Here is a 26,208-nt window from a genome sequence, read left to right as displayed (position 1 = left end):
GGGCCCGGACCTACAGAGGACCCCCCACCTGTCTACATCAGTCCTCATACAGATCAGGGCCCGGACCTACAGAGGACCACCCACCTGTATACATCAGTCCTCATACAGATCAGGGGCCCGGACCTACAGAGGACCCCCCACCTGTATACATCAGTCCTCATACAGATCAAGGGCCCGGACCTACAGAGAACCCCACCTGTATACATCAGTCCTCATACAGATCAGGGGCCGGACGTACAGAGGACCACCCACCTGTCTACATCAGTCCTCATACAGATCAGGGGCCCGGACCTACAGAGGACCATCACCTGTCTACAGTGATGAAGAGCCTGAAACTGGTGGGCAAAGCTGACCAGTGAATCTAAGCTACTGTATCTAATCCTGTCATATGTGATACTTCCTTAGGCTACTGTATCTAATCCTGTCATATGTGATACTTCCTTAGGCTGCTGTATCTAAGGGCCCTTATAGAGGAGCCAATGCTGCCCCCGCGGTGCCCTCTGTGATCACTTCATTCGTGCGGCCCCTAAATTCATCATTGTCGCGGCACATCCCGGGTACACAGCGCGGTGTGCGGCTGAGAACGAAAATTCTAATGGCCGCATAAAAGACGAGCGTCTGCACATTCATGGCCGCCGGCCATTTTATATGGTGCGAGGATAGGAACGCCCATGTACCCAACCATCAGGGTCTAAATCCTGTCATGTGATCTATTGAGCTGTGTATCTAATCTACTGAGCTGTGTATCTAATCCTATTGTGGTGTCCCGGTACCGTATTTTATACGTTACCTATGTAGAGGTCCCCATAGTCGGGGTCCCTCTTTTCTAGTCTTCCCCTTGTCACTTAGCCACTAAATGTATAGTAGTTCTGATATTTATACAGTAATAAGTATAGAGAGTGTATATATTGAATTGTCTACCTGTTTGTAGCGTAACAGGACCTGCGGGTCATGTGATCAGGTGGAAAAATAGGGTTTTGCTTTAGGACCTTAGGAGGTCCCAGTGACGTGTTCACCTACCATGCCTTGTAACGGTGAGTGACAGCCGACACGGACCAATCCAAACGGCCCTGCACATATACGGGAGCGGCGGCCATTAATCGCTGCTGATGAGGACGGATCTGCGCAGCTATCCTCCGCAGTGACTAGGCCCAAGCCTTGCGGCATCGGCCATTCATACAAATCTGTGAGTTCTCTCAATCCCTGTTAACTCCGCAAGATCACCGGACCTAAACAGACCCCTAAACCCGGACGGATCTCTGCACCAATCCTAATAGTCCTTGGATAAGTCAATGGTCCGCGGCATCTGTCAATCACTGTGGAGCTGTATAGAGACTGTATTACTGAGACTGTTGCTGCTAATTGGATGGACCGCAGGCACCTCAGTAAAGTTTATACAAGTTCATCCCCATTGTGGCCCTTCCTTCATTTAATCACGCACCTATCGTTTCTGGGAAGGGTGGCGATAGGCCGAAGATTTACCTCAGCGTATTAACCCTCACCCTGGCGTCACGAGTGACGGGGGTTAAATTAACCCCTCATATACCGAAGCAACACCCCCACTGTATTATATCCCCCTCCCCAAGGGCTACCACACTATTATGTGTGATACCGTATGAGGAGTTGTGTATCTAATCCTGTCATGTGTGATACCGTATGAGAAGTTGTGTATCTAATCCTGTCATGTGTGATACCGTATGAGGAGTTGTGTATCTAATCCTGTCATGTGTGATACCGTATGAGGAGTTGTGTATCTAATCCTGTCATGTGTGATACCGTATGAGGAGTTGTGTATCTAATCCTATCATGTATGATACAGTCTGCAGAGCTGTGTATCTATTCCAGTGTTTCCCAACCAGGGTGTCTGCAGCTGTTGCAAAACTACAACTCCCAGCATGGCCGGAAAGCCTTTGGCTGTCCGGGCATGCTGGGAGATGTAGTTTTGCAACAGCTGGAGGCACCCTGGTTGGGAAACACTGATCTATTCCCATTGAATGTGATACGGTCTCCTGAGCTGTGTATCTAATCTTCATACATGTGATACAGTTTGCTGAGCTGTGTATCTAATCCTATTACATGTGATAGTCTGCTGAGCTTTGTATCTAATCATCCTATCATGTGTGATACAGTCTGCTGAGTTGTGTATCTAATCTTCTTACATGTGAGCCAGTCTGCTGATCTGTGTATCTAATCCTATCATGTGTGATACAATCTGCTGAGCTGTGTATCTAATCTTCTTACATGTGATCCAATCTGCTGAGCTGTGTATCTAATCTTCTTACATGTGATCCAGTCTGCTGAGCTGTGTATCTAATCTTCTTACATGTGATCCAGTCTGCTGAGCTGTGTATCTAATCTTCTTACATGTGATCCAGTCTGCTGAGCTGTGTATCTAATCTTCTTACATGTGATCCAGTCTGCAGAGCTGTGTATCTAATCTTCTTACATGTGATCCAGTCTGCTGAGCTGTGTATCTAATCTTCTTACATGTGATCCAGTCTGCAGAGCTGTGTATCTAATCTTCTTACATGTGATCCAGTCTGCAGAGCTGTGTATCTAATCTTCTTACATGTGATCCAGTCTGCTGAGCTGTGTATCTAATCTTCTTACATGTGATCCAGTCTGCAGAGCTGTGTATCTAATCTTCTTACATGTGATCCAGTCTGCAGAGCTGTGTATCTAATCTTCTTACATGTGATCCAGTCTGCTGAGCTGTGTATCTAATCTTCTTACATGTGATCCAGTCTGCAGAGCTGTGTATCTAATCTTCTTACATGTGATCCAGTCTGCAGAGCTGTGTATCTAATCTTCTTACATGTGATCCAGTCTGCTGAGCTGTGTATCTAAGCCTCCCATCAGATACATGACTCCCCTGACCCCATATGAAGCTCGTACAATGCAGTGGTCTCCCAGGCTGTGGACAGTGCGGTGAGGGTCCAGCAGTGCGGGGGTTAGTAATACGGTAAGTACAAGGTTCTTCTTACTTACATTCCCATCCCGGGATAACAGGAAGGAGGAGGCACAGACCGGGCTCTGAGTCATGGATGGGACGATCCCGCTGTCATATATCCCTACAGCCACTGGGGGCAGCACTGAGCCCTGAACACACAAGATCCTTTATTAATGAAATATTATTTCCAGGGCGCAAACAATGGACCCGTCAGCAGGGGGCGACACAAAGGATACAACTCACTCTACAGGGAGCAGACACTATACAGAGGACACCAGACCATAATATACAACCACATGATATGTCCTAGAGCCGACACTATACAGAGGACACCAGACCATAATATACAACCACATGATGTGTCCTAGAGCCGACACTATACAGAGGACACCAGACCATAATATACAACCACATGATATGTCCTAGAGCCGACACTATACAGAGGACACCAGACCATAATATACAACCACATGATATGTCCTAGAGCCGACACTATACAGAGGACACCAGACCATAATATACAACCACATGATGTGTCCTAGAGCCGACACTATACAGAGGACACCAGACTATAATATACAACCACATGATGTGTCCTAGAGCCGACACTATACAGAGGACACCAGACCATAATATACAACCACATGATATGTCCTAGAGCCGACACTATACAGAGGACACCAGACCATAATATACAACCACATGATGTGTCCTAGAGCCGACACTATACAGAGGACACCAGACCATAATATACAACCACATGATATGTCCTAGAGCCGACACTATACAGAGGACACCAGACCATAATATACAACCACATGGTGTGTCCTAGAGCCGACACTATACAGAGGACACCAGACCATAATATACAACCACATGATGTGTCCTAGAGCCGACACTATACAGAGGACACCAGACCATAATATACAACCACATGATATGTCCTAGAGCCGACACTATACAGAGGACACCAGACCATAATATACAACCACATGATGTGTCCTAGAGCCGACACTATACAGAGGACACCAGACCATAATATACAACCACATGATGTGTCCTAGAGCCGACACTATACAGAGGACACCAGACCATAATATACAACCACATGATGTGTCCTAGAGCCGACACTATACAGAGGACACCAGACCATAATATACAACCACATGATATGTCCTAGAGCCGACACTATACAGAGGACACCAGACCATAATATACAACCACATGATATGTCCTAGAGCCGACACTATACAGAGGACACCAGACCATAATATACAACCACATGATGTGTCCTAGAGCAGACACTATACAGAGGACACACCAGACCATAATATACAACCACATGATATGTCCTAGAGCCGACACTATACAGAGGACACCAGACCATAATATACAACCACATGATGTGTCCTAAAGCCGACACTATACAGAGGACACCAGACCATAATATACAACCACATGATATGTCCTAGAGCCGACACTATACAGAGGACACCAGACCATAATATACAACCACATGATGTGTCCTAGAGCAGACACTATACAGAGGACACACCAGACCATAATATACAACCACATGATATGTCCTAGAGCCGACACTATACAGAGGACACCAGACCATAATATACAACCACATGATGTGTCCTAGAGCCGACACTATACAGAGGACACCAGACCATAATATACAACCACATGATGTGTTCTAGAGCCGACACTATACAGAGGACACCAGACCATAATATACAACCACATGATATGTCCTAGAGCCGACACTATACAGAGGACACCAGACCATAATATACAACCACATGATATGTCCTAGAGCCGACACTATACAGAGGACACCAGACTATAATATACAACCACATGATGTGTCCTAGAGCCGACACTATACAGAGGACACCAGACTATAATATACAACCACATGATGTGTCCTAGAGCCGACACTATACAGAGGACACCAGACCATAATATACAACCACATGATATGTCCTAGAGCCGACACTATACAGAGGACACCAGACTATAATATACAACCACATGGTGTGTCGTAGAGCCGACACTATACAGAGGACACACCAGACCATAATATACAACCACATGATGTGTCCTAGAGCCGACACTATACAGAGGACACACCAGACCATAATATACAACCACATGATATGTCATAGAGCCGACACTATACAGAGGACACCAGACCATAATATACAACCACATGATGTGTCCTAGAGCCGACACTATACAGAGGACACCAGACCATAATATACAACCACATGATGTGTCCTAGAGCCGACACTATACAGAGGACACCAGACCATAATATACAACCACATGATATGTCCTAGAGCCGACACTATACAGAGGACACCAGACCATAATATACAACCACATGATGTGTCCTAGAGCCGACACTATACAGAGGACACCAGACTATAATATACAACCACATGATGTGTCCTAGAGCCGACACTATACAGAGGACACACCAGACCATAATATACAACCACATGATGTGTCCTAGAGCCGACACTATACAGAGGACACACCAGACCATAATATACAACCACATGATGTGTCCTAGAGCCGACACTATACAGAGGACACCAGACCATAATATACAACCACATGATATGTCCTAGAGCCGACACTATACAGAGGACACCAGACCATAATATACAACCACATGATATGTCCTAGAGCCGACACTATACAGAGGACACCAGACCATAATATACAACCACATGATGTGTCCTAGAGCCGACACTATACAGAGGACACCAGACCATAATATACAACCACATGATGTGTCCTAGAGCCGACACTATACAGAGGATACACCAGACCATAATATACAACCACATGATGTGTCCTAGAGCCGACACTATACAGAGGACACCAGACCATAATATACAACCACATGATGTGTCCTAGAGCCGACACTATACAGAGGACACCAGACCATAATATACAACCGCATGATGTGTCCTAGAGCCGACACTATACAGAGGACACCAGACCATAATATACAACCACATGATGTGTCCTAGAGCCGACACTATACAGAGGACACCAGACCATAATATACAACCACATGATGTGTCCTAGAGCAGACACTATACAGAGGACACCAGACCATAATATACAACCACATGATGTGTCCTAGAGCCGACACTATACAGAGGACACCAGACCATAATATACAACCACATGATGTGTCCTAGAGCCGACACTATACAGAGGACACCAGACCATAATATACAACCACATGATATGTCCTAGAGCCGACACTATACAGAGGACACCAGACCATAATATACAACCACATGATGTGTCCTAGAGCCGACACTATACAGAGGACACCAGACCATAATATACAACCACATGGTATGTCCTAGAGCCGACACTATACAGAGAACACACCAGACCATAATATACAACCACATGATGTGTCCTAGAGCCGACACTATACAGAGGACACCAGACCATAATATACAACCACATGATGTGTCCTAGAGCCGACACTATACAGAGAACACACCAGACCATAATATACAACCACATGATATGTCCTAGAGCCGACACTATACACAGGACACCAGACCATAATATACAACCACATGGTGTCCTAGAGCCGACACTATACAGAGGACACCAGACCATAATGTACAACCACATGATGTGTCCTAGAGCCGACACTATACAGAGGACACCAGACCATAATATACAACCACATGATGTGTCCTAGAGCCGACACTATACAGAGGACACCAGACCATAATATACAACCACATGATGTGTCCTAGAGCCGACACTATACAGAGGACACACCAGACCATAATATACAACCACATGATGTGTCCTAGAGCCGACACTATACACAGGACACCAGACCATAATATACAACCACATGATGTGTCCTAGAGCCGACACTATACAGAGGACACCAGACCATAATATACAACCACATGATGTGTCCTAGAGCCGACACCAGACCATAATATACAACCACATGATGTGTCCTAGAGCCGACACTATACAGAGGATACACCAGACCATAATATACAACCACATGATGTGTCCTAGAGCCGACACTATACAGAGGATACACCAGACCATAATATACAACCACATGATATGTCCTAGAGCCGACACTATACAGAGGACACCAGACCATAATATACAACCACATGATGTGTCCTAGAGCCGACACTATACAGAGAACACACCAGACCATAATATACAACCACATGATGTGTCCTAGAGCCGACACTATACAGAGGACACAAGACCATAATATACAACCACATGATGTGTCCTAGAGCCGACACTATACAGAGAACACACCAGACCATAATATACAACCACATGATATGTCCTAGAGCCGACACTATACACAGGACACCAGACCATAATATACAACCACATGATGTGTCCTAGAGCCGACACTATACAGAGGACACCAGACCATAATGTACAACCACATGATGTGTCCTAGAGCCGACACTATACAGAGGACACCAGACCATAATATACAACCATATGATGTGTCCTAGAGCCGACACTATACAGAGGACACCAGACCATAATATACAACCACATGATGTGTCCTAGAGACGACACTATACAGAGGACACACCAGACCATAATATACAACCACATGATGTGTCCTAGAGCCGACACTATACACAGGACACCAGACCATAATATACAACCACATGATATGTCCTAGAGCCGACACTATACAGAGGACACACCAGACCATAATATACAACCACATGATGTGTCCTAGAGCCGACACTATACAGAGGACACCAGACCATAATATACAACCACATGATGTGTCCTAGAGCCGACACCAGACCATAATATACAACCACATGATGTGTCCTAGAGCCGACACTATACAGAGTACACCAGACCATAATATACAACCACATGATGTGTCCTAGAGCCGACACTATACAGAGGATACACCAGACCATAATATACAACCACATGATGTGTCCTAGAGCCGACACTATACAGAGGATACACCAGACCATAATATACAACCACATGATGTGTCCTAGAGCCGACACTATACAGAGGACCCCAGACCATAATATACAACCACATGATGTGTCCTAGAGCCGACACTATACAGAGGACACCAGACCATAATATACAACCACATGATGTGTCCTAGAGCCGACACTATACAGAGGACACCAGACCATAATATACAACCACATGATGTGTCCTAGAGCCGACACTATACAGAGGACACCAGACCATAATATACAACCACATGATGTGTCCTAGAGCCGACACTATACAGAGGACACCAGACCATAATATACAACCACATGGTGTCCTAGAGCCGACACTATACAGAGGACACACCAGACCATAATATACAACCACATGATATGTCCTAGAGCCGACACTATACAGAGGACACCAGACCATAATATACAACCACATGATGTGTCCTAGAGCCGACACTATACAGAGGACACCAGACTATAAAATACAACCACATGATGTGTTCTAGAGCCGACACTATACAGAGGACACCAGACCATAATATACAACCACATGACGTGTCCTAGAGCCGACATTATACAGAGGACACCAGACCATAATATACAAACACATGATGTGTCCTAGAGCCGACATTATACAGAGGACACCAGACCATAATATACAACCACATGATGTGTCCTAGAGCCGACACTATACAGAGGACACCAGACCATAATATACAACCACATGATGTGTCCTAGAGCCGACACTATACAGAGGATACACCAGACCATAATATACAACCACATGATGTGTCCTAGAGCCGACACTATACAGAGGATACACCAGACCATAATATACAACCACATGATGTGTCCTAGAGCCGACACTATACAGAGGATACACCAGACCATAATATACAACCACATGATGTGTCCTAGAGCAGACACTATACAGAGGACACCAGACCATAATATACAACCACATGATGTGTCCTAGAGCCGACACTATACAGAGGATACACCAGACCATAATATACAACCACATGATGTGTCCTAGAGCAGACACTATACAGAGGACACCAGACCATAATATACAACCACATGATGTGTCCTAGAGCCGACACTATACAGAGGACACCAGACCATAATATACAACCACATGATGTGTCCTAGAGCCGACACTATACAGAGGACACCAGACCATAATATACAACCACATGATGTGTCCTAGAGCCGACACTATACAGAGGACACCAGACCATAATATACAACCACATGGTGTCCTAGAGCCGACACTATACAGAGGACACCATACCATAATATACAACCACATGATGTGTCCTAGAGCCGACACTATACAGAGGACACCAGACCATAATATACAACCACATGGTGTGTCCTAGAGCCGACACTGTACAGAGGACACCAGACCATAATATACAACCACATGGTGTGTCCTAGAGCCGACACTGTACAGAGGACACCAGACCATAATATACAACCACATGGTGTGTCCTAGAGCCGACACTATACAGAGGACACCAGACCATAATATACAACCACATGGTGTCCTAGAGCCGACACTATACAGAGGACACCAGACCATAATATACAACCACATGATGTGTCCTAGAGCCGACACTATACAGAGGACACACCAGACCATAATATACAACCACATGGTGTCCTAGAGCCGACACTATACAGAGAACACACCAGACCATAATATACAACCACATGATGTGTCCTAGAGCCGACACTATACAGAGGACACAAGACCATAATATACAACCACATGATGTGTCCTAGAGCCGACACTATACAGAGAACACACCAGACCATAATATACAACCACATGATATGTCCTAGAGCCGACACTATACACAGGACACCAGACCATAATATACAACCACATGATGTGTCCTAGAGCCGACACTATACAGAGGACACCAGACCATAATGTACAACCACATGATGTGTCCTAGAGCCGACACTATACAGAGGACACCAGACCATAATATACAACCATATGATGTGTCCTAGAGCCGACACTATACAGAGGACACCAGACCATAATATACAACCACATGATGTGTCCTAGAGCCGACACTATACAGAGGACACACCAGACCATAATATACAACCACATGATGTGTCCTAGAGCCGACACTATACACAGGACACCAGACCATAATATACAACCACATGATATGTCCTAGAGCCGACACTATACAGAGGACACCAGACCATAATATACAACCACATGATGTGTCCTAGAGCCGACACTATACAGAGGACACCAGACCATAATATACAACCACATGATGTGTCCTAGAGCCGACACCAGACCATAATATACAACCACATGATGTGTCCTAGAGCCGACACTATACAGAGGATACACCAGACCATAATATACAACCACATGATGTGTCCTAGAGCCGACACTATACAGAGGATACACCAGACCATAATATACAACCACATGATGTGTCCTAGAGCCGACACTATACAGAGGACCCCAGACCATAATATACAACCACATGATGTGTCCTAGAGCCGACACTATACAGAGGACCCCAGACCATAATATACAACCACATGATGTGTCCTAGAGCCGACACTATACAGAGGACACCAGACCATAATATACAACCACATGATGTGTCCTAGAGCCGACACTATACAGAGGACACCAGACCATAATATACAACCACATGGTGTCCTAGAGCCGACACTATACAGAGGACACACCAGACCATAATATACAACCACATGATATGTCCTAGAGCCGACACTATACAGAGGACACCAGACCATAATATACAACCACATGATGTGTCCTAGAGCCGACACTATACAGAGGACACCAGACTATAAAATACAACCACATGATGTGTTCTAGAGCCGACACTATACAGAGGACACCAGACCATAATATACAACCACATGACGTGTCCTAGAGCCGACATTATACAGAGGACACCAGACCATAATATACAAACACATGATGTGTCCTAGAGCCGACACTATACAGAGGACACCAGACCATAATATACAACCACATGATATGTCCTAGAGCCGACACTATACAGAGGACACCAGACCATAATATACAACCACATGATGTGTCCTAGAGCCGACACTATACAGAGGACACCAGACCATAATATACAACCACATGATGTGTCCTAGAGCCGACACTATACAGAGGACACCAGACCATAATATACAACCACATGATGTGTCCTAGAGCCGACACTATACAGAGGACACCAGACCATAATATACAACCACATGATGTGTCCTAGAGCCGACACTATACAGAGGATACACCAGACCATAATATACAACCACATGATGTGTCCTAGAGCCGACACTATACAGAGGATACACCAGACCATAATATACAACCACATGATGTGTCCTAGAGCCGACACTATACAGAGGATACACCAGACCATAATATACAACCACATGATGTGTCCTAGAGCAGACACTATACAGAGGACACCAGACCATAATATACAACCACATGATGTGTCCTAGAGCCGACACTATACAGAGGATACACCAGACCATAATATACAACCACATGATGTGTCCTAGAGCAGACACTATACAGAGGACACCAGACCATAATATACAACCACATGATGTGTCCTAGAGCCGACACTATACAGAGGACACCAGACCATAATATACAACCACATGATGTGTCCTAGAGCCGACACTATACAGAGGACACCAGACCATAATATACAACCACATGATGTGTCCTAGAGCCGACACTATACAGAGGACACCAGACCATAATATACAACCACATGGTGTCCTAGAGCCGACACTATACAGAGGACACCATACCATAATATACAACCACATGATGTGTCCTAGAGCCGACACTATACAGAGGACACCAGACCATAATATACAACCACATGGTGTCCTAGAGCCGACACTATACAGAGGACACCATACCATAATATACAACCACATGGTGTCCTAGAGCCGACACTATACAGAGGACACCAGACCATAATATACAACCACATGGTGTGTCCTAGAGCCGACACTGTACAGAGGACACCAGACCATAATATACAACCACATGGTGTGTCCTAGAGCCGACACTATACAGAGGACACCAGACCATAATATACAACCACATGGTGTCCTAGAGCCGACACTATACAGAGGACACCAGACCATAATATACAACCACATGATGTGTCCTAGAGCCGACACTATACAGAGGACACACCAGACCATAATATACAACCACATGATGTGTCCTAGAGCCGACACTATACAGAGGACACACCAGACCATAATATACAACCACATGGTGTCCTAGAGCCGACACTATACAGAGGACACCAGACCATAATATACAACCACATGATGTGTCCTAGAGCCGACACTATACAGAGGACACCAGACCATAATATACAACCACATGATGTGTCCTAGAGCCGACACTATACAGAGGACACACCAGACCATAATATACAACCACATGATGTGTCCTAGAGCCGACACTATACAGAGGACACCAGACCATAATATACAACCACATGATGTGTCCTAGAGCCGACACTATACAGAGGACACACCAGACCATAATATACAACCACATGATGTGTCCTAGAGCCGACACTATACAGAGAACACCAGACCATAATATACAACCACATGGTGTCCTAGAGCCGACACTATACAGAGGACACCAGACCATAATATACAACCACATGATGTGTCCTAGAGCCGACACTATACAGAGGACACCAGACCATAATATACAACCACATGATGTGTCCTAGAGCCGACACTATACAGAGGACACACCAGACCATAATATACAACCACATGATGTGTCCTAGAGCAGACACTATACAGAGGACACCAGACCATAATATACAACCACATGATGTGTCCTAGAGCCGACACTATACACAGGACACACCAGACCATATACAACCACATGATGTGTCCTAGAGCCGACACTATACAGAGGACACACCAGACCATAATATACAACCACATGATGTGTCCTAGAGCCGACACTATACAGAGGACACACCAGACCATAATATACAACCACATGATGTGTCCTAGAGCCGACACCAGACCATAATATACAACCACATGATATGTCCTAGAGCCGACACTATACAGAGGACACACCAGACCATAATATACAACCACATGGTGTCCTAGAGCCTACACTATACAGAGGACACACCAGACCATAATATACAACCACATGATGTGTCCTAGAGCCGACACTATACAGAGGACACACCAGACCATAATATACAACCACATGATGTGTCCTAGAGCCGACACTATACAGAGGACACCAGACCATAATATACAACCACATGATGTGTCCTAGAGCCGACACTATACAGAGGACACCAGACCATAATATACAACCACATGATGTGTCCTAGAGCCGACACTATACACAGGACACACCAGACCATAATATACAACCACATGGTGTCCTAGAGCCGACACTATACAGAGGACACCAGACCATAATATACAACCACATGATGTGTCCTAGAGCCGACACTATACAGAGGACACCAGACCATAATATACAACCACATGATGTGTCCTAGAGCCGACACTATACAGAGGACACCAGACCATAATATACAACCACATGGTGTCCTAGAGCCGACACTATACAGAGGACACCAGACCATAATATACAACCACATGATGTGTCCTAGAGCCGACACTATACAGAGGACACCAGACCATAATATACAACCACATGGTGTCCTAGAGCCGACACTATACAGAGGACACCAGACCATAATATACAACCACATGATGTGTCCTAGAGCCGACACTATACAGAGGACACCAGACCATAATATACAACCACATGATGTGTCCTAGAGCCGACACTATACAGAGGACACCAGACCATAATATACAACCACATGGTGTCCTAGAGCCGACACTATACAGAGGACACCAGACCATAATATACAACCACATGATGTGTCCTAGAGCCGACACTATACAGAGGACACCAGACCATAATATACAACCACATGATGTGTCCTAGAGCCGTTACTCTATCGCTGTCTCCTGGACACTAACGTTATATAACGAGAAGATGAATTAATGACGACAGTAACGAGATCCACAGCCGCCACAATAGGGATCAGTGTCACCTACAGCGGGAGAGGACTGCGCCAATATAATGAGGGCGATGACACCTTCACAGTGTTTAGATACACAAACTGATAGTATCACACAATAGGATTAGATACATCAACTGATGGGATCAGACATGACAGGCTTAGCAGACATGATTACACAATACAGGATGAGATACACACCTCAGCAGACAGTATCACATAGGATGGGATTAGATACACACCTCAGCAGACAGTATCACACAGGATGGGATTAGATACACCAACTGATGGGATCAGACATGACAGGCTTAGCAGACATGATTACACAATACAGGATGTGATACACACCTCAGCAGACAGTATCACATAGGATGGGATTAGATACACACCTCAGCAGACAGTATCACATATGATAGGATTAGATACACACCTCAGCAGACAGTATCACACAGGATGGGATTAGATACACACCTCAGCAGACAGTATCACATAGGATGGGATTAGATACACACCTCAGCAGACAGTATCACATATGATAGGATTAGATACACAGCTCAGCAGACAGTATCACATCGGATGGTATTAGATACACACCTCAGCAGACAGTATCACATATGATAGGATTGGATACAGCAGTTCAGCAGACGGTATCACGATAGGATTAGATACACAGCTCAGCAGACAGTATCACATATGATGGGTATAGATACACAGCTCAGAAGACATTATCACATAGTAGGATTAGATACACACCTCAGAAGACAGTATCACATATGATGGGATTAGATACACACCTCAGCAGGCAGTATCACATGCTAGGATTAGATACACAGCTCAGCAGACAGTATCACATGATAGGATTAGATACAGCCGCTCAGCTACAGAGTCACATGAACAGATCAGATAAAGCTACTTAGCAGCATAGTATCACACATGATAAGCTTAGATACATTGGTCTTGGAGGATATAATGTAACATGTATAGGGCTGGCCCCCAGTGGATTCTACGTGTGTTTCGGCTGTGGGGACTGGTGGGATATGTGAGCGCCCCCCCGGCTGACGCTGTTCAGCCCACAGAGTGGTCTTTGACATGTTCTGCAGCGCGGTGGATGTGGCGGAGGCCTCCGGTTTGGCTGCGCTCCATACACCCTTTATTTATGTTTTTCCTCACTTCTCCCCCCAAGTGTTTCTATGTTGGAGGGATTGGGGGTCTCTGACGATCTGAACCACTTGTGCAGATCTTAATACTGCCGCCATCTTGGGCTCAATGTTCGGTACGTGGTAGAAGAATATAGATTGATATAGGATATGAAGGCGCGGTAGGAGTACGTCTTGGATTCCGGGTGTCATGTGACTGACACCTCTCTCGTCCACATCTGTAGGGTCCGGTTTCCGAGGTCTCCTGGGTGATGTGTGGAAATGTGACCAGTGATACCTGAGAGGGGCAGGCGCCATTGTTTGTCATGTAATGAATCCAGGAGAGGGGGAGATGAAAAGGCGCCGGCGCTGGGACACTACACCAGTCTACACAACCTGCTCTGGAGGAGCCATCACTGCCACTGAGGGGCACTACACACCGGTAAGGATACCCCTTATACCCCACTGTCCTTATATCTGGTATCTTATCCATCATTCTGACCTCTCTTACAACTACATTCCGGGCAGAGACATAACTGGTCCTAACCATCCTGAGCAGAGACATAACTAGTACTAACCATCCTGAGCAGAGACATAACTGGTACTAACCATCCTGAGCAGAGACATAACTGGTACTATCCATCCTGAGCAGACATATAACTGGTACCAACCATCCTGAGCAGAGATATAACTGGTCCTAACCATCCTGAGCAGAGACATAACTAGTACTAACCATCCTGAGCAGAGATAGAACTAGTACTAACCATCCTGAGCAGAGATATAACTGGTACCAACCATCCTGAGCAGAGATATAACTGGTCCTAACCATCCTGAGCAGAGACATAACTGGTACTAACCATCCTGAGCAGAGACATAACTGGTCCTAACCATCCTGAGCAGAGATAGAACTAGTACTGTACTAACCATCCTGAGCAGAGACATAACTGGTCCTAACCATCCTGAGCAGAGACATAACTAGTACTAACCATCCTGAGCAGAGATATAACTGGTCTTAACCATCCTGAGCAGAGACATAACTGGTACTAACCATCCTGAGCAGAGATATAACTGGTCCTAGCCATCCTGAGCAGAGATATAACTGGTCCTAGCCATCCTGAGCAGAGATATAACTGGTCCTAGCCATCCTGAGCAGAGATAGAACTAGTACTAACCATCCTGAGCAGAGACATAACTGGTACTAACCATCCTGAGCAGAGATATAACTGGTCCTAGCCATCCTGAGCAGAGACCTAACTGGTCCTAACCATCCTGAGCAGAGACATCACTGGTCCTAACCATCCTGAGCAGAGACATCACTGGTCCTAACCATCCTGAGCAGAGACATCACTTGTACCTGTCCTCCTGAGCAGAGACATCACTGGTCCTAACCATCCTGAGCAGAGACATCACTTGTACCTGTCCTCCTGAGCAGAGACATCACTTGTACTAACCATCCTGAGCAGAGACATCACTTGTACCTGTCCTCCTGAGCAGAGACATCACTTGTACCTGTCCTCCTGAGCAGAGACATCACTTGTACCTGTCCTCCTGAGCAGAGACATCACTTGTACCTGTCCTCCTGAGCAGAGACATCACTTGTACCTGTCCTCCTGAGCAGAGACATCACTTGTACCTGTCCTCCTGAGCAGAGACATCACTTGTACCTGTCCTCCTGAGCAGAGACATCACTTGTACCTGTCCTCCTGAGCAGAGACATCACTTGTACCTGTCCTCCTGAGCAGAGACATCACTTGTACTAACCATCCTGAGCAGAGACATAACATAGTAACATAGTTCATAAGGTTGAAAAAAGACCAGAGTCCATCTAGTCCAACCTATAACCCTAATAAGTCCCTACTGAGTTGAGTTGATCCAGAGGAGGCAAAAAAAAAAAAAAAAAACTCATACGAGGTAAAAATTCCTTCCCGACTCCAAATATCAGAATAAATCTCTGGATCAACGTTCTGTCCCTATAAATCTAATATACATAACCAGCGATGTTCTTATTCTCCAGAAATGCATCCAGACCCCTTTTGAATTATTCTACTGAGTTCACCATGACACCTCCTCCGGGAAAGAATTCCACAGTCTCACTGCTCTTACAGTAAAGAACCCCTGTCTGTGCTGGTGTAGAAACCTTCTTTCTTCTAGACGTAGAGGATGTCCCCTTGTTATATACACAGTCCTGGGTATAAATAGATCGTGGAGAGATCTCTGTACGGTCCCTGATATATTTATACATAGTTATTAGGTCGTCCCTAATCCTTCTTTTTTCTAAACTAAATAACCCTAATTCTGATAATCTTTCTGGGTACTGTAGTCCTCCCATTACTCTGGTTGCCCGTCTTTGAACCCTCTTCAGCTCCACTATATCTTTCTTATACACTGGTGCCTAGTACTGTACACAGTATTCCATGTGTGGTCTGACCAGTACTGTACACAGTATTCCATGTGTGGTCTGACCAGTACTGTACACAGTATTCCATGTGTGGTCTGACCAGTACTGTACACAGTATTCCATGTGTGGTCTGACCAGTACTGTACACAGTATTCCATGTGTGGTCTGACCAGTACTGTACACAGTATTCCATGTGTGGTCTGACCAGTACTGTACACAGTATTCCATGTGTGGTCTGACCAGTACTGTACACAGTATTCCATGTGTGGTCTGACCAGTACTGTACACAGTATTCTATGTGTGGTCTGACCAGTACAGTACACAGTATTCCATGTGTGGTCTGACTAGTGATTTGTACAGCGGTATAATTATTTCCTTGTCGTGGGCATCTCTGCCGCTATTGATGCACCACATGATTTTATTTGCCTTGGCCGCAGCTGCTGACACTGGTCACTACAGCTAAATTTACTATTAACTAAGACCCCCAAGTCCTTTTCCACGTCAGTCGTCCCAAGTGTTCTCCCATTTAATATATAACCCCGTCCCAGATTTTTCCTCCCCATGTGCATTACCTTACATTTATCAGTGTTAAACCTCATCTGCCACTTCCCAGCCCAAACCTTCAACATATCCAGATCCATTTGTAACAGTGCACTGTCCTCTGTTGTGTTATCTACTATACACAGTGCACAGTCCTCTATTGTGTTATCTACTATACACAGTGCACTGTCCTCTATTGTGTTTACCGCTTTACAGAGTTTAGTATCATCTGCAAAGATTGCTACTTTACTATTCAACCCCTCTACAAGGTCATTAATGAATATATTAAATAGAACAGGACCCAAGACTGACCCCTGTGGTCCCCACTAGTAACAGTCACCTAATCAGAATAAGTACCATTAATAACCACCCTCTGTTTCCTATCACTGAGCCAGTTACTTACCCACTTCTCCCCCAGCTCAATCCTTCTCATTTTATGCACCAACCTTTTATCTGGCACCGTATCAAATGCTTTGGAAAAATCCAGATATCCGACATCCAGTGATTGCCCCTGGTCTGGAGCTCACCTCCTCATAAAAGCTGATCAGGTGACAGGACCGATCCCTCATAAACCCATGCTGATATGGAGTCATACATTCATTTTTATCAAGATACTCTAAAATAGCATCTCTTAGAAAACCCTCAAACAATTTATATACAACGGAGGTTAAACTAACAGGTCTATAATTCCCGGGGTCATCTTTTGTCCCCTTTTTAAATATTGGCACCACAGCTGCCATGCGCCAGTCCTGGGGAACAGTCCCTGTTACTATAGAGTCCTTAAATATTAAAAATAGACGTCTGTCTATTGCAATACTTAATTCCTTTATTCCTTAATTCCTTTACATAATTCCTTTATGCCATCTGGACCTGGTGATTTGTCTATTTTGATTTTTTTGTAGGCGGCACTGTACTTCTTCCTGGGTTAGGCAGGTGACCTGTACTTCTTCCTGGGTTAGACAGGTGACCTGTACTTCTTCCTGGGTTAGACAGGTGACCTGTACTGGGAAGTTTACCTTATCTCGCTGTATTTCACCTGACATATCATTTTCCTCGGTGAATACAGTGGAGAAGAATTTGTTTAATATATTTGCTTTTTCCTAATCCCTGTTTATAATTTCTTCCTCATCATTTTTTTAAAGGGCCCACACTTTCATTTTTGACCTTTTTGCTATTTATATACAGTAACCCCCCGACCTACGATGGCCCAGACATATGATAAAATCGACATACGATGCTTTTATATGTCGGGGCCATCGCATTAACTGCTATCTGACAGCGCAAAATGCTTAAGCTGCTGTCGGATAGCAATGTAATGTGCCCCAGCAGGTTCACTTACCTATCCCCGCGGCTCCGGGTCCACTTCGCGATCCTCCGGCGTCTTGCGCATCTTCTCCAGGGTCCGGGCCTTGCTTTCCGGCGTCGTTCTTACGTCACTACGCACGCCGCGCCGGCGCAGCAGCGTAATAACGTCACCGGAAAGCGAGGCCCGGACCCTGCAGAAGATGCGGAAGACACCGGAGGATCGCGAAGAAGACACCGGAGCAGCGGGACAGCATCGGGAGCCCCTGGGACAGCATCGGGAGCGGTGAGGACCTGGTCCGGAGCGACGGGGACAGGCGAGTATAACTTCCTATACTTTACATTGCACGGATCCCTCAACATACGATGGATTTGACAAATGATGGGTCGTTTGGAACGAATTACCATCGTATGTTGAGGGACCACTGTAGTTAAAGAACATTTTGGGGTTAGTTTTACTCTCTTTGGCAATGAGTCTTTCTGTCTCTATTTTTGCGGCTTTTATCTGTTTTTTTTACATATTTAGCATTTTTCTCTATAGCTTTTTAATGCTTCTTCACTGCCGTCCTCTTTTAGTAGTTTAAATGCTTTATTTTTGTCATTTATTGCCCCCTTAACGTTCTTATTAATCCATATTGGTTTTCTTTTATTTCTGACCCTTTTATTCCCATAAGGTTTATACATCTTACAGTGAGAATTTAAGATGCTCCTAACAGTCTCCCATTTAGTGTCAGTATTCTTGTTTTTGAGGACATTATCCCACTTTATATTGTTCAGGGCTTCTCTGAGTTGATCGGACTTTGTCTTCGTAAAGTTCATTGTTTTTGTGGCCCCTCGTGAGATTCTCTTATTGAAGAACAAGTTATAATGTATTATATTATGGTCACTATTTCCTAGGTGTCCTTCTACCTGCACATTAGTTACCCTGTCAGGTCTGTTGGTTAATATTAAGTCTAGTAGGGCGCCCCCTCTGGTCAGGTCTGTTGGTTAATATTAAGTCTAGTAGGGCGCCCCCTCTGGTCAGGTCTGTTGGTTACTAATAAGTCTAGTAGGGCGCCCCCTCTGGTCAGGTTTGTTGGATACTAATAAGTCTAGTAGGGCGCCCTCTCTGGTCAGGTCTGTTGGTTAATAATAAGTCTAGTAGGGCGCCCCCTCTGGTAAGGTCTGTTGGTTAATAATAAGTCTAGTAGGGCGCCCCCTCTGGTAAGGTCTGTTGATTAATATTAAGTCTAGTAGGGCGCCCCCTCTGGTCAGGTCTGTTGGTTAATATTAAGTCTAGTAGGGTGCCCCCTCTGGTCAGGTCTGTTGGTAACTAATAAGTCTAGTAGGGCGTCCCCTCTGGTCAGGTCTGTTGGTTAATATTAAGTCTAGTAGGGCGCCCCCTCTGGTCAGGTCTGTTGGTTAATATTAAGTCTAGTAGGGCGCCCCCTCTGGTCAGGTCTGTTGGTAACTAATAAGTCTAGTAGGGCGCCCCCTCTGGTCAGGTCTGTTGGTTAATATTAAGTCTAGTAGGGCGCCCCCTCTGGTCAGGTCTGTTGGTTAATATTAAGTCTAGTAGGGCGCCCCCTCTGGTCAGGTCTGTTGGTTAATATTAAGTCTAGTAGGGCGCCCCCTCTGGTTGGGCCCTGCACCATTTGGGACAGATAATCTTTAGTTAGAAACCTGTTTCCTTTATGAGATTCACAGGAAACAGTCTCCCAGTTTATATAAGGATAAAGTCTCCATTATTATCCCCTCGTTCTGATTGGCTGTTTATTTGCCTCAGTAATTGATCTTCTGCCTCTTCCATTATGTTTGGCGGTTTATAACAAACCCCTACCAGAATTTTTTTATTTTTATCTCCATATATTTTTACCCATAATGCCTCCACATTATCGTTTCCCTCCCGCATATCCTCCCGCAGTGCGGCCTTCAGACTGGACTTTACATAAAGACAGACTCCTCCCCCTTTCCGTTTTGTCCGATCCTTCCTGAATAGACTATATCCCTGCCAGTAACTGACAGAAGTCGGCCCAGTTCTCCATGAACCCAAACCCCTCCTTCCTACACCAGCTTCTGAGCCACTTGTTTACCTCCCTGATCTCCCGCTGCCTCTCTGGTGCGGCTCGTGGTACAGAAAATATTGCCTTGGGGGTCCTTGCCTTAAGCTTTCGGCCTAAGTCCCTGAAATAATTTTTAAGGACACTCCACCTACCTCTTACTTTGTCATTAGTGCCAATATGTACCATGACCGCTGGGTCCTCCCTCTCCAGCTCCACCCAGCAACCTGTCAACCCGATCCGCGATATGCCGAACTCGAGCGCCAGGAAGACAACACACTGTTAGGGCGATCTGTCACAAAGACCGGGATCGCCGGTCTGTCCCCCTAATAATTGAGTCCCCCACTACCAGTACCTGTCTGGCCTGCACTCCTCCCTCCCTCCTTACTGGAGTCCTGCTGCAGTACTGCTAGCTCTGAAATGGCACCCCCCCCCCCTCATCTGCCAACCAGGCAAACTTGTTGGGGTGTCCAGTTCAGGACTAGCCTCCCTGACACATTTTCCCTCTACGGCGTTTTCTAACTGTAACCCAGCTAACTGCCTGCTGTCCTGCCCCTCTGTCCAACTATCCTCCCCCACCTCTACCCAAGAGAGTACTTGCTCAGTGAGCAGGAGACTCCTCTCCAAGTTGTCAGTCGCTCCTCTAGATCCAGGACTCGCACACACCCTGCACAACAATATGCACCCTCAAACTGCTGTTCAAGGATTGTATACATTGTGCAAGATGCACACTGGACTGCATTTTCCAACATGGAGGCCATAATAGATTTGGGGATTGCAAGTATTAACAGTATAAAAAAAATATATATATTTCAATTAAACTCCCCGAATTAAAAGTCCCTTAAATTTTAAGTCCCTCACTTTTAAACGTACTCACTTGTATACATCACACTCTTGTATACCGACACACAATCACTAGCTCAGACAATCACTAGATATACTTGGTTTTATAGTTCCCAAACAGCACCTCTCTCCTCAAGGCCTGGAAGTGAATGCAAGGGCCAGCGGCCTGAAAACTGCTGCAATTTATCAGCTGCCAATTAGTTAACTTCTCCACCCACTCTCCACCTGCAGTCCCCTCCAGACATCACTTGCACCTGTCCTCCCGAGCAGAGACATCACTTGCACCTGTCCTCCCGAGCAGAGACATCACTTGCACCTGTCCTCCCGAGCAGAGACATCACTTGCACCTGTCCTCCCGAGCAGAGACATCACTTGCACCTGTCCTCCCGAGCAGAGACATCACTTGCACCTGTCCTCCCGAGCAGAGACATCACTTGCACCTGTCCTCCCGAGCAGAGACATCACTTGCACCTGTCCTCCCGAGCAGAGACATCACTTGCACCTGTCCTCCCGAGCAGAGACATCACTTGCACCTGTCCTCCCGAGCAGAGACATCACTTGCACCTGTCCTCCCGAGCAGAGACATCACTTGTACCTGTCCTCCCGAGCAGAGACATCACTTGTACCTGTCCTCCTGAGCAGAGACATCACTTGTACCTGTCCTCCCGAGCAGAGACATCACTTGTACCTGTCCTCCTGAGCAGAGACATCACTTGTACCTTTACATTTTACCTACTCCAGTTTTCATACCGTTTTGTCCTCCTCAGAGATGTCTTCGCAGCTGGAAGAAGCCATGGAGACACTTATCTCTGTTTTCCACACGTACTCGGCCCGTGAAGGTGATAAGTACAAGTTGAGTCGGAGAGAACTGAAGGATCTACTGCAGAATGAACTGGGGGAGTATCTGGAGGTGAGAGACCACGTCAAAGATTCTTTACATTTCCTGGGGTCCTGATATTGTTAGGAAGTCTATGTACCTGAAGCGGGACCCGCGCACGGCCCCTTAAGATTTGGTTGGTTATCGTCACCTGATCTTTTCACTCCTGAAATGGTGGAATTATTGCTTGAGATCCAAAGATTTCATCTGTACTGGAAGGGTCCACGTTACTAGAGGAGACCACAGGGGGCAGTATTGGAGAGGTCACAGTTACTAGAGGAGACCACAGGGGGCAGTATTGGAGAGGTCAGTGTTACTCATGGAGACAACAGGGGGCAGTAGGGGTCACTGTAACAACCACCATAAGGGTGTATTTCACGCTGCACAAAATTTACGGCGGCAGTCCTATGTGTGTAGCGAGTTGTAGAGGCGTGGGCCGTGTGTCGGCATGACTGACCCGCGGCTCCGCCTCCAAAACCCACTGCACACATAGGGCTGCCGCCAGAAAGCCTTGTGTGTTTAGTGAGCAAGGAATACGCAGCGTATTTCCCGCTGCTGCCGGAAATTTTGCGCAGCGTGAAATACGCTGCGTATACGCCCTGTGGGAACGAACCCTAAAACTGCACAACCTCCTCCAGCACCAATAAGATCTCATTTCTTTATTACGGTCACGGGAAGCTGCTGAGATCCCTGATAGTATATTCTGTATGTATGGCCTGTGGGCCGGCAACCTCACATCATATGGGGCATTGCATAAACTGCTCCAGGAGCCAAAAGAAAGAATAGGGGCATAGGGGGTAGGAGGGGCACTGATAGGCCCATAACCATACAGCACCAAATGGGAGGGGAACTACATAAAGGGGAGTCTATGCCCTAAACCCCACTGAACATTATGACGCCTAGCCCAATGCCATACTGTAATATGGCTGGGTCGCACAACATGCACCTTCTGTAACATGGCAACGTACCAGGTATGGCCAACCTAAAGCCCTCGGTAAGAAGTCTCCTTCACGCCTTAGCAATGTATGTTGATCCGGGGGTGAGGGTGCATTCACACCACGGCTGTTCAATATAGGGAACAGATCAGACACGCCCGGTTTTCTCATCTCCCAGCCGGATCCAGTCCCTATACTGAACAATCGTGGGGTGAATGGACCCCAAGACATACAGGTCAGTCTCTCCACTTCCATAGACCACTTTAGACAGCCATCACCTAATTCGTGACAATCTTTTTCCTTCTCTCCTCTCGATTCCTCGTAGACCCAGAAAGAAGCCGGCACGGTGGACAAGATCATGAAGGAACTCGATGAGAATGGAGATGGGGAGGTGGACTTCCAAGAGTTTGTCATCCTCGTGGCGTCTCTGACTGTGGCTTGTAACAACTTCTTCTGTGAGAGTAGCTGAGGCCCCGGAGTCGACCACACGTGGTGTCCCAGTCTCGTGTACAAACTCTTCTGTCATTAAACTTGAGAATTAAGACCCTTATGCGTCTATTTCTTATGTAAGATATTGTGTCATATCTTGGGGATATCACCAAGTACTGGACTTTAGCTTTCTATCTAGCTGCACAGGTGTTTATTAGCAGAGCTGCACAGGTGTTTATTAGCAGAGCTGCACAGGTGTTTATTAGCAGAGCTGCACAGGTGTTTATTAGCAGAGCTGCACAGGTGTTTATTAGCAGAGCTGCACAGGTGTTTATTAGCAGAGCTGCACAGGTGTTTATTAGCAGAGCTGGTACTGTGTCTGTACAGCTAGCCAAGATGCCTACAGGTACAGGCTAGCTGGAAGAAGCTGCAAACAGACAGAAATGGTGGTAAACAGTCCAAGTGCATACACAGGGGATGCAAGTCAGAGTCAAAGGGATGAAACAAAGTCCAGTATACCGGCAGGGATCAGCAAACACAGGATCAGCAGACAGACTGCAGGTCAGGCAAGATAGACCTTGACAGTGAAGGATACAATCCAAAATGCAACCTTGCTGAGGCCAGGAACAGCAGATGTGGCAGACTTATCTAGGGAGTTCCTGGCTGAGATTGGAGGAGGATCCATGAGGGAGCACACACAGGCTCTATAAAACTCAGCCAGTGCTTGTGCGCACAGCCCCTAGTGGACAGAGCGAAAACTGCAGCAAGAGACACCGAAGCAGGAAGACCAGGAAATACAGCAAAGACATGGCACAGATAATGCCGCCCGACACTGGTAAGAACTGGGACAACCATCAGCGTTACAGTAACCTGGGATCTGGGGGGAGGGAGACAACACCATAAACATTAGCCGATCCTACTGAGATAATCCGGTTTGATCAATGTTCATAGAGTGTGTATGGGCAGACTATCTTCTGAGCATCCAAGATTCTTGCTGCCCCTATGGGGAGATAATCGATCTCCATCCAGGGGATTAACAAACATGGATCCTCTTCTCAGCTGGAGATCATACAATGGACGCTGAGGTTATAAAATCCATCGTCCTCCATACTGTCTTCTGTATAGGACACCCCATTGGCCATTATTTTTACCTTTGAGGGTTCCAAAAAGATATGAGAAGCGGCCAAAACCCTTCGGTAATCCCCACCGATCCGGTGTACACCTACGACGATCCCATTTATGCACGGTTGTTATGAGAAGAACTTAGAGCAAGGTCCTGCTGGCCGGCATGCCGTTCACCAAGGGTCTAGAGCAGTGTTTTCCCAACCAGTGTTGCAAAATGTCAACTCCCAGCATGCCCAGACAGCCAAAACACCTGTCTGCCTCCTCCAGAGGATCCAGACTCATCATGAAAGGTAAACTAAGAGCAGAGAAGATTTTCAGTCACAGCTCAGCACATAACGCTGTTCTTTTTTCTGTGTAGATCTAATCCCTGACAGCGGCCATTCACCGCACAACATAATTTATTGCTGGGGGGGAGGATAGTCTGAAAGACAAGACCTGTACAGTGTGTGCTGTGTGAGCCT

At 45.9% G+C, this 26,208-nt stretch overlaps 1 protein-coding gene and 1 long non-coding RNA gene across 5 annotated transcripts in view; one reads left to right on the top strand and one right to left on the bottom strand.

Moving 5' to 3' along the window:
- Nucleotides 1-2,830: 2,830 nt before the first annotated feature.
- On the top strand, nt 2,831-24,807 carry S100A1 (S100 calcium binding protein A1). 4 transcript variants are annotated; one of them, XM_056552868.1, is made up of 4 exons: nt 2,831-2,962; nt 15,505-15,701; nt 23,149-23,291; nt 24,519-24,759. In XM_056552868.1, the coding sequence occupies exons 3-4, from the start codon at nt 23,151-23,153 to the stop codon at nt 24,660-24,662; spliced, it is 285 nt and encodes a 94-aa protein (XP_056408843.1). In that variant the 5' UTR covers nt 2,831-2,962; nt 15,505-15,701; nt 23,149-23,150; the 3' UTR covers nt 24,663-24,759. The 4 variants fall into 4 exon arrangements, with proteins under 4 accessions (XP_056408843.1, XP_056408842.1, XP_056408840.1 ...); XM_056552867.1 differs by lacking the exon at nt 2,831-2,962 and having other exon boundaries at nt 13,964-15,701; XM_056552865.1 differs by lacking the exons at nt 2,831-2,962; nt 15,505-15,701 and adding an exon at nt 21,083-21,609 and having other exon boundaries at nt 24,519-24,807.
- The window catches only part of LOC130317716 (uncharacterized), a 36,068-nt gene continuing 12,806 nt past the window's right edge, over nt 2,947-26,208 (bottom strand). Inside the window, exons 2-4 of the long non-coding RNA XR_008864781.1 lie at nt 23,359-23,488; nt 23,132-23,285; nt 2,947-3,099 (exon numbers count right to left, since the gene is read on the bottom strand). This is a non-coding gene — a long non-coding RNA (uncharacterized LOC130317716). The remainder of the gene's footprint in view (nt 3,100-23,131; nt 23,286-23,358; nt 23,489-26,208) is intronic.

The sequence above is a fragment of the Hyla sarda genome, unplaced genomic scaffold (assembly GCF_029499605.1).
Source record: "Hyla sarda isolate aHylSar1 unplaced genomic scaffold, aHylSar1.hap1 scaffold_2010, whole genome shotgun sequence".
Taxonomy (NCBI): domain Eukaryota; kingdom Metazoa; phylum Chordata; class Amphibia; order Anura; family Hylidae; genus Hyla; species Hyla sarda.
The sequence above is the reverse complement of the archived record's forward strand: the minus strand, read 5'-3'. Positions and strand labels throughout refer to the sequence as shown.

What these genes read in the sequence shown, in the direction of transcription:
- S100A1 (XM_056552865.1), top strand. Translation starts at nt 21,522, where the DNA reads ATGAACCCAAACCCCTCCTTCCTACACCAGCTTCTGAGCCACTTGTTT. An exon ending in CCTCTCTGGTGCGGCTCGTG is followed by an intron (nt 21,610 to 23,148) that starts GTACAGAAAATA and finishes TGTCCTCCTCAG; the next exon opens with AGATGTCTTCGCAGCTGGAA. An exon ending in AACTGGGGGAGTATCTGGAG is followed by an intron (nt 23,292 to 24,518) that starts GTGAGAGACCAC and finishes GATTCCTCGTAG; the next exon opens with ACCCAGAAAGAAGCCGGCAC.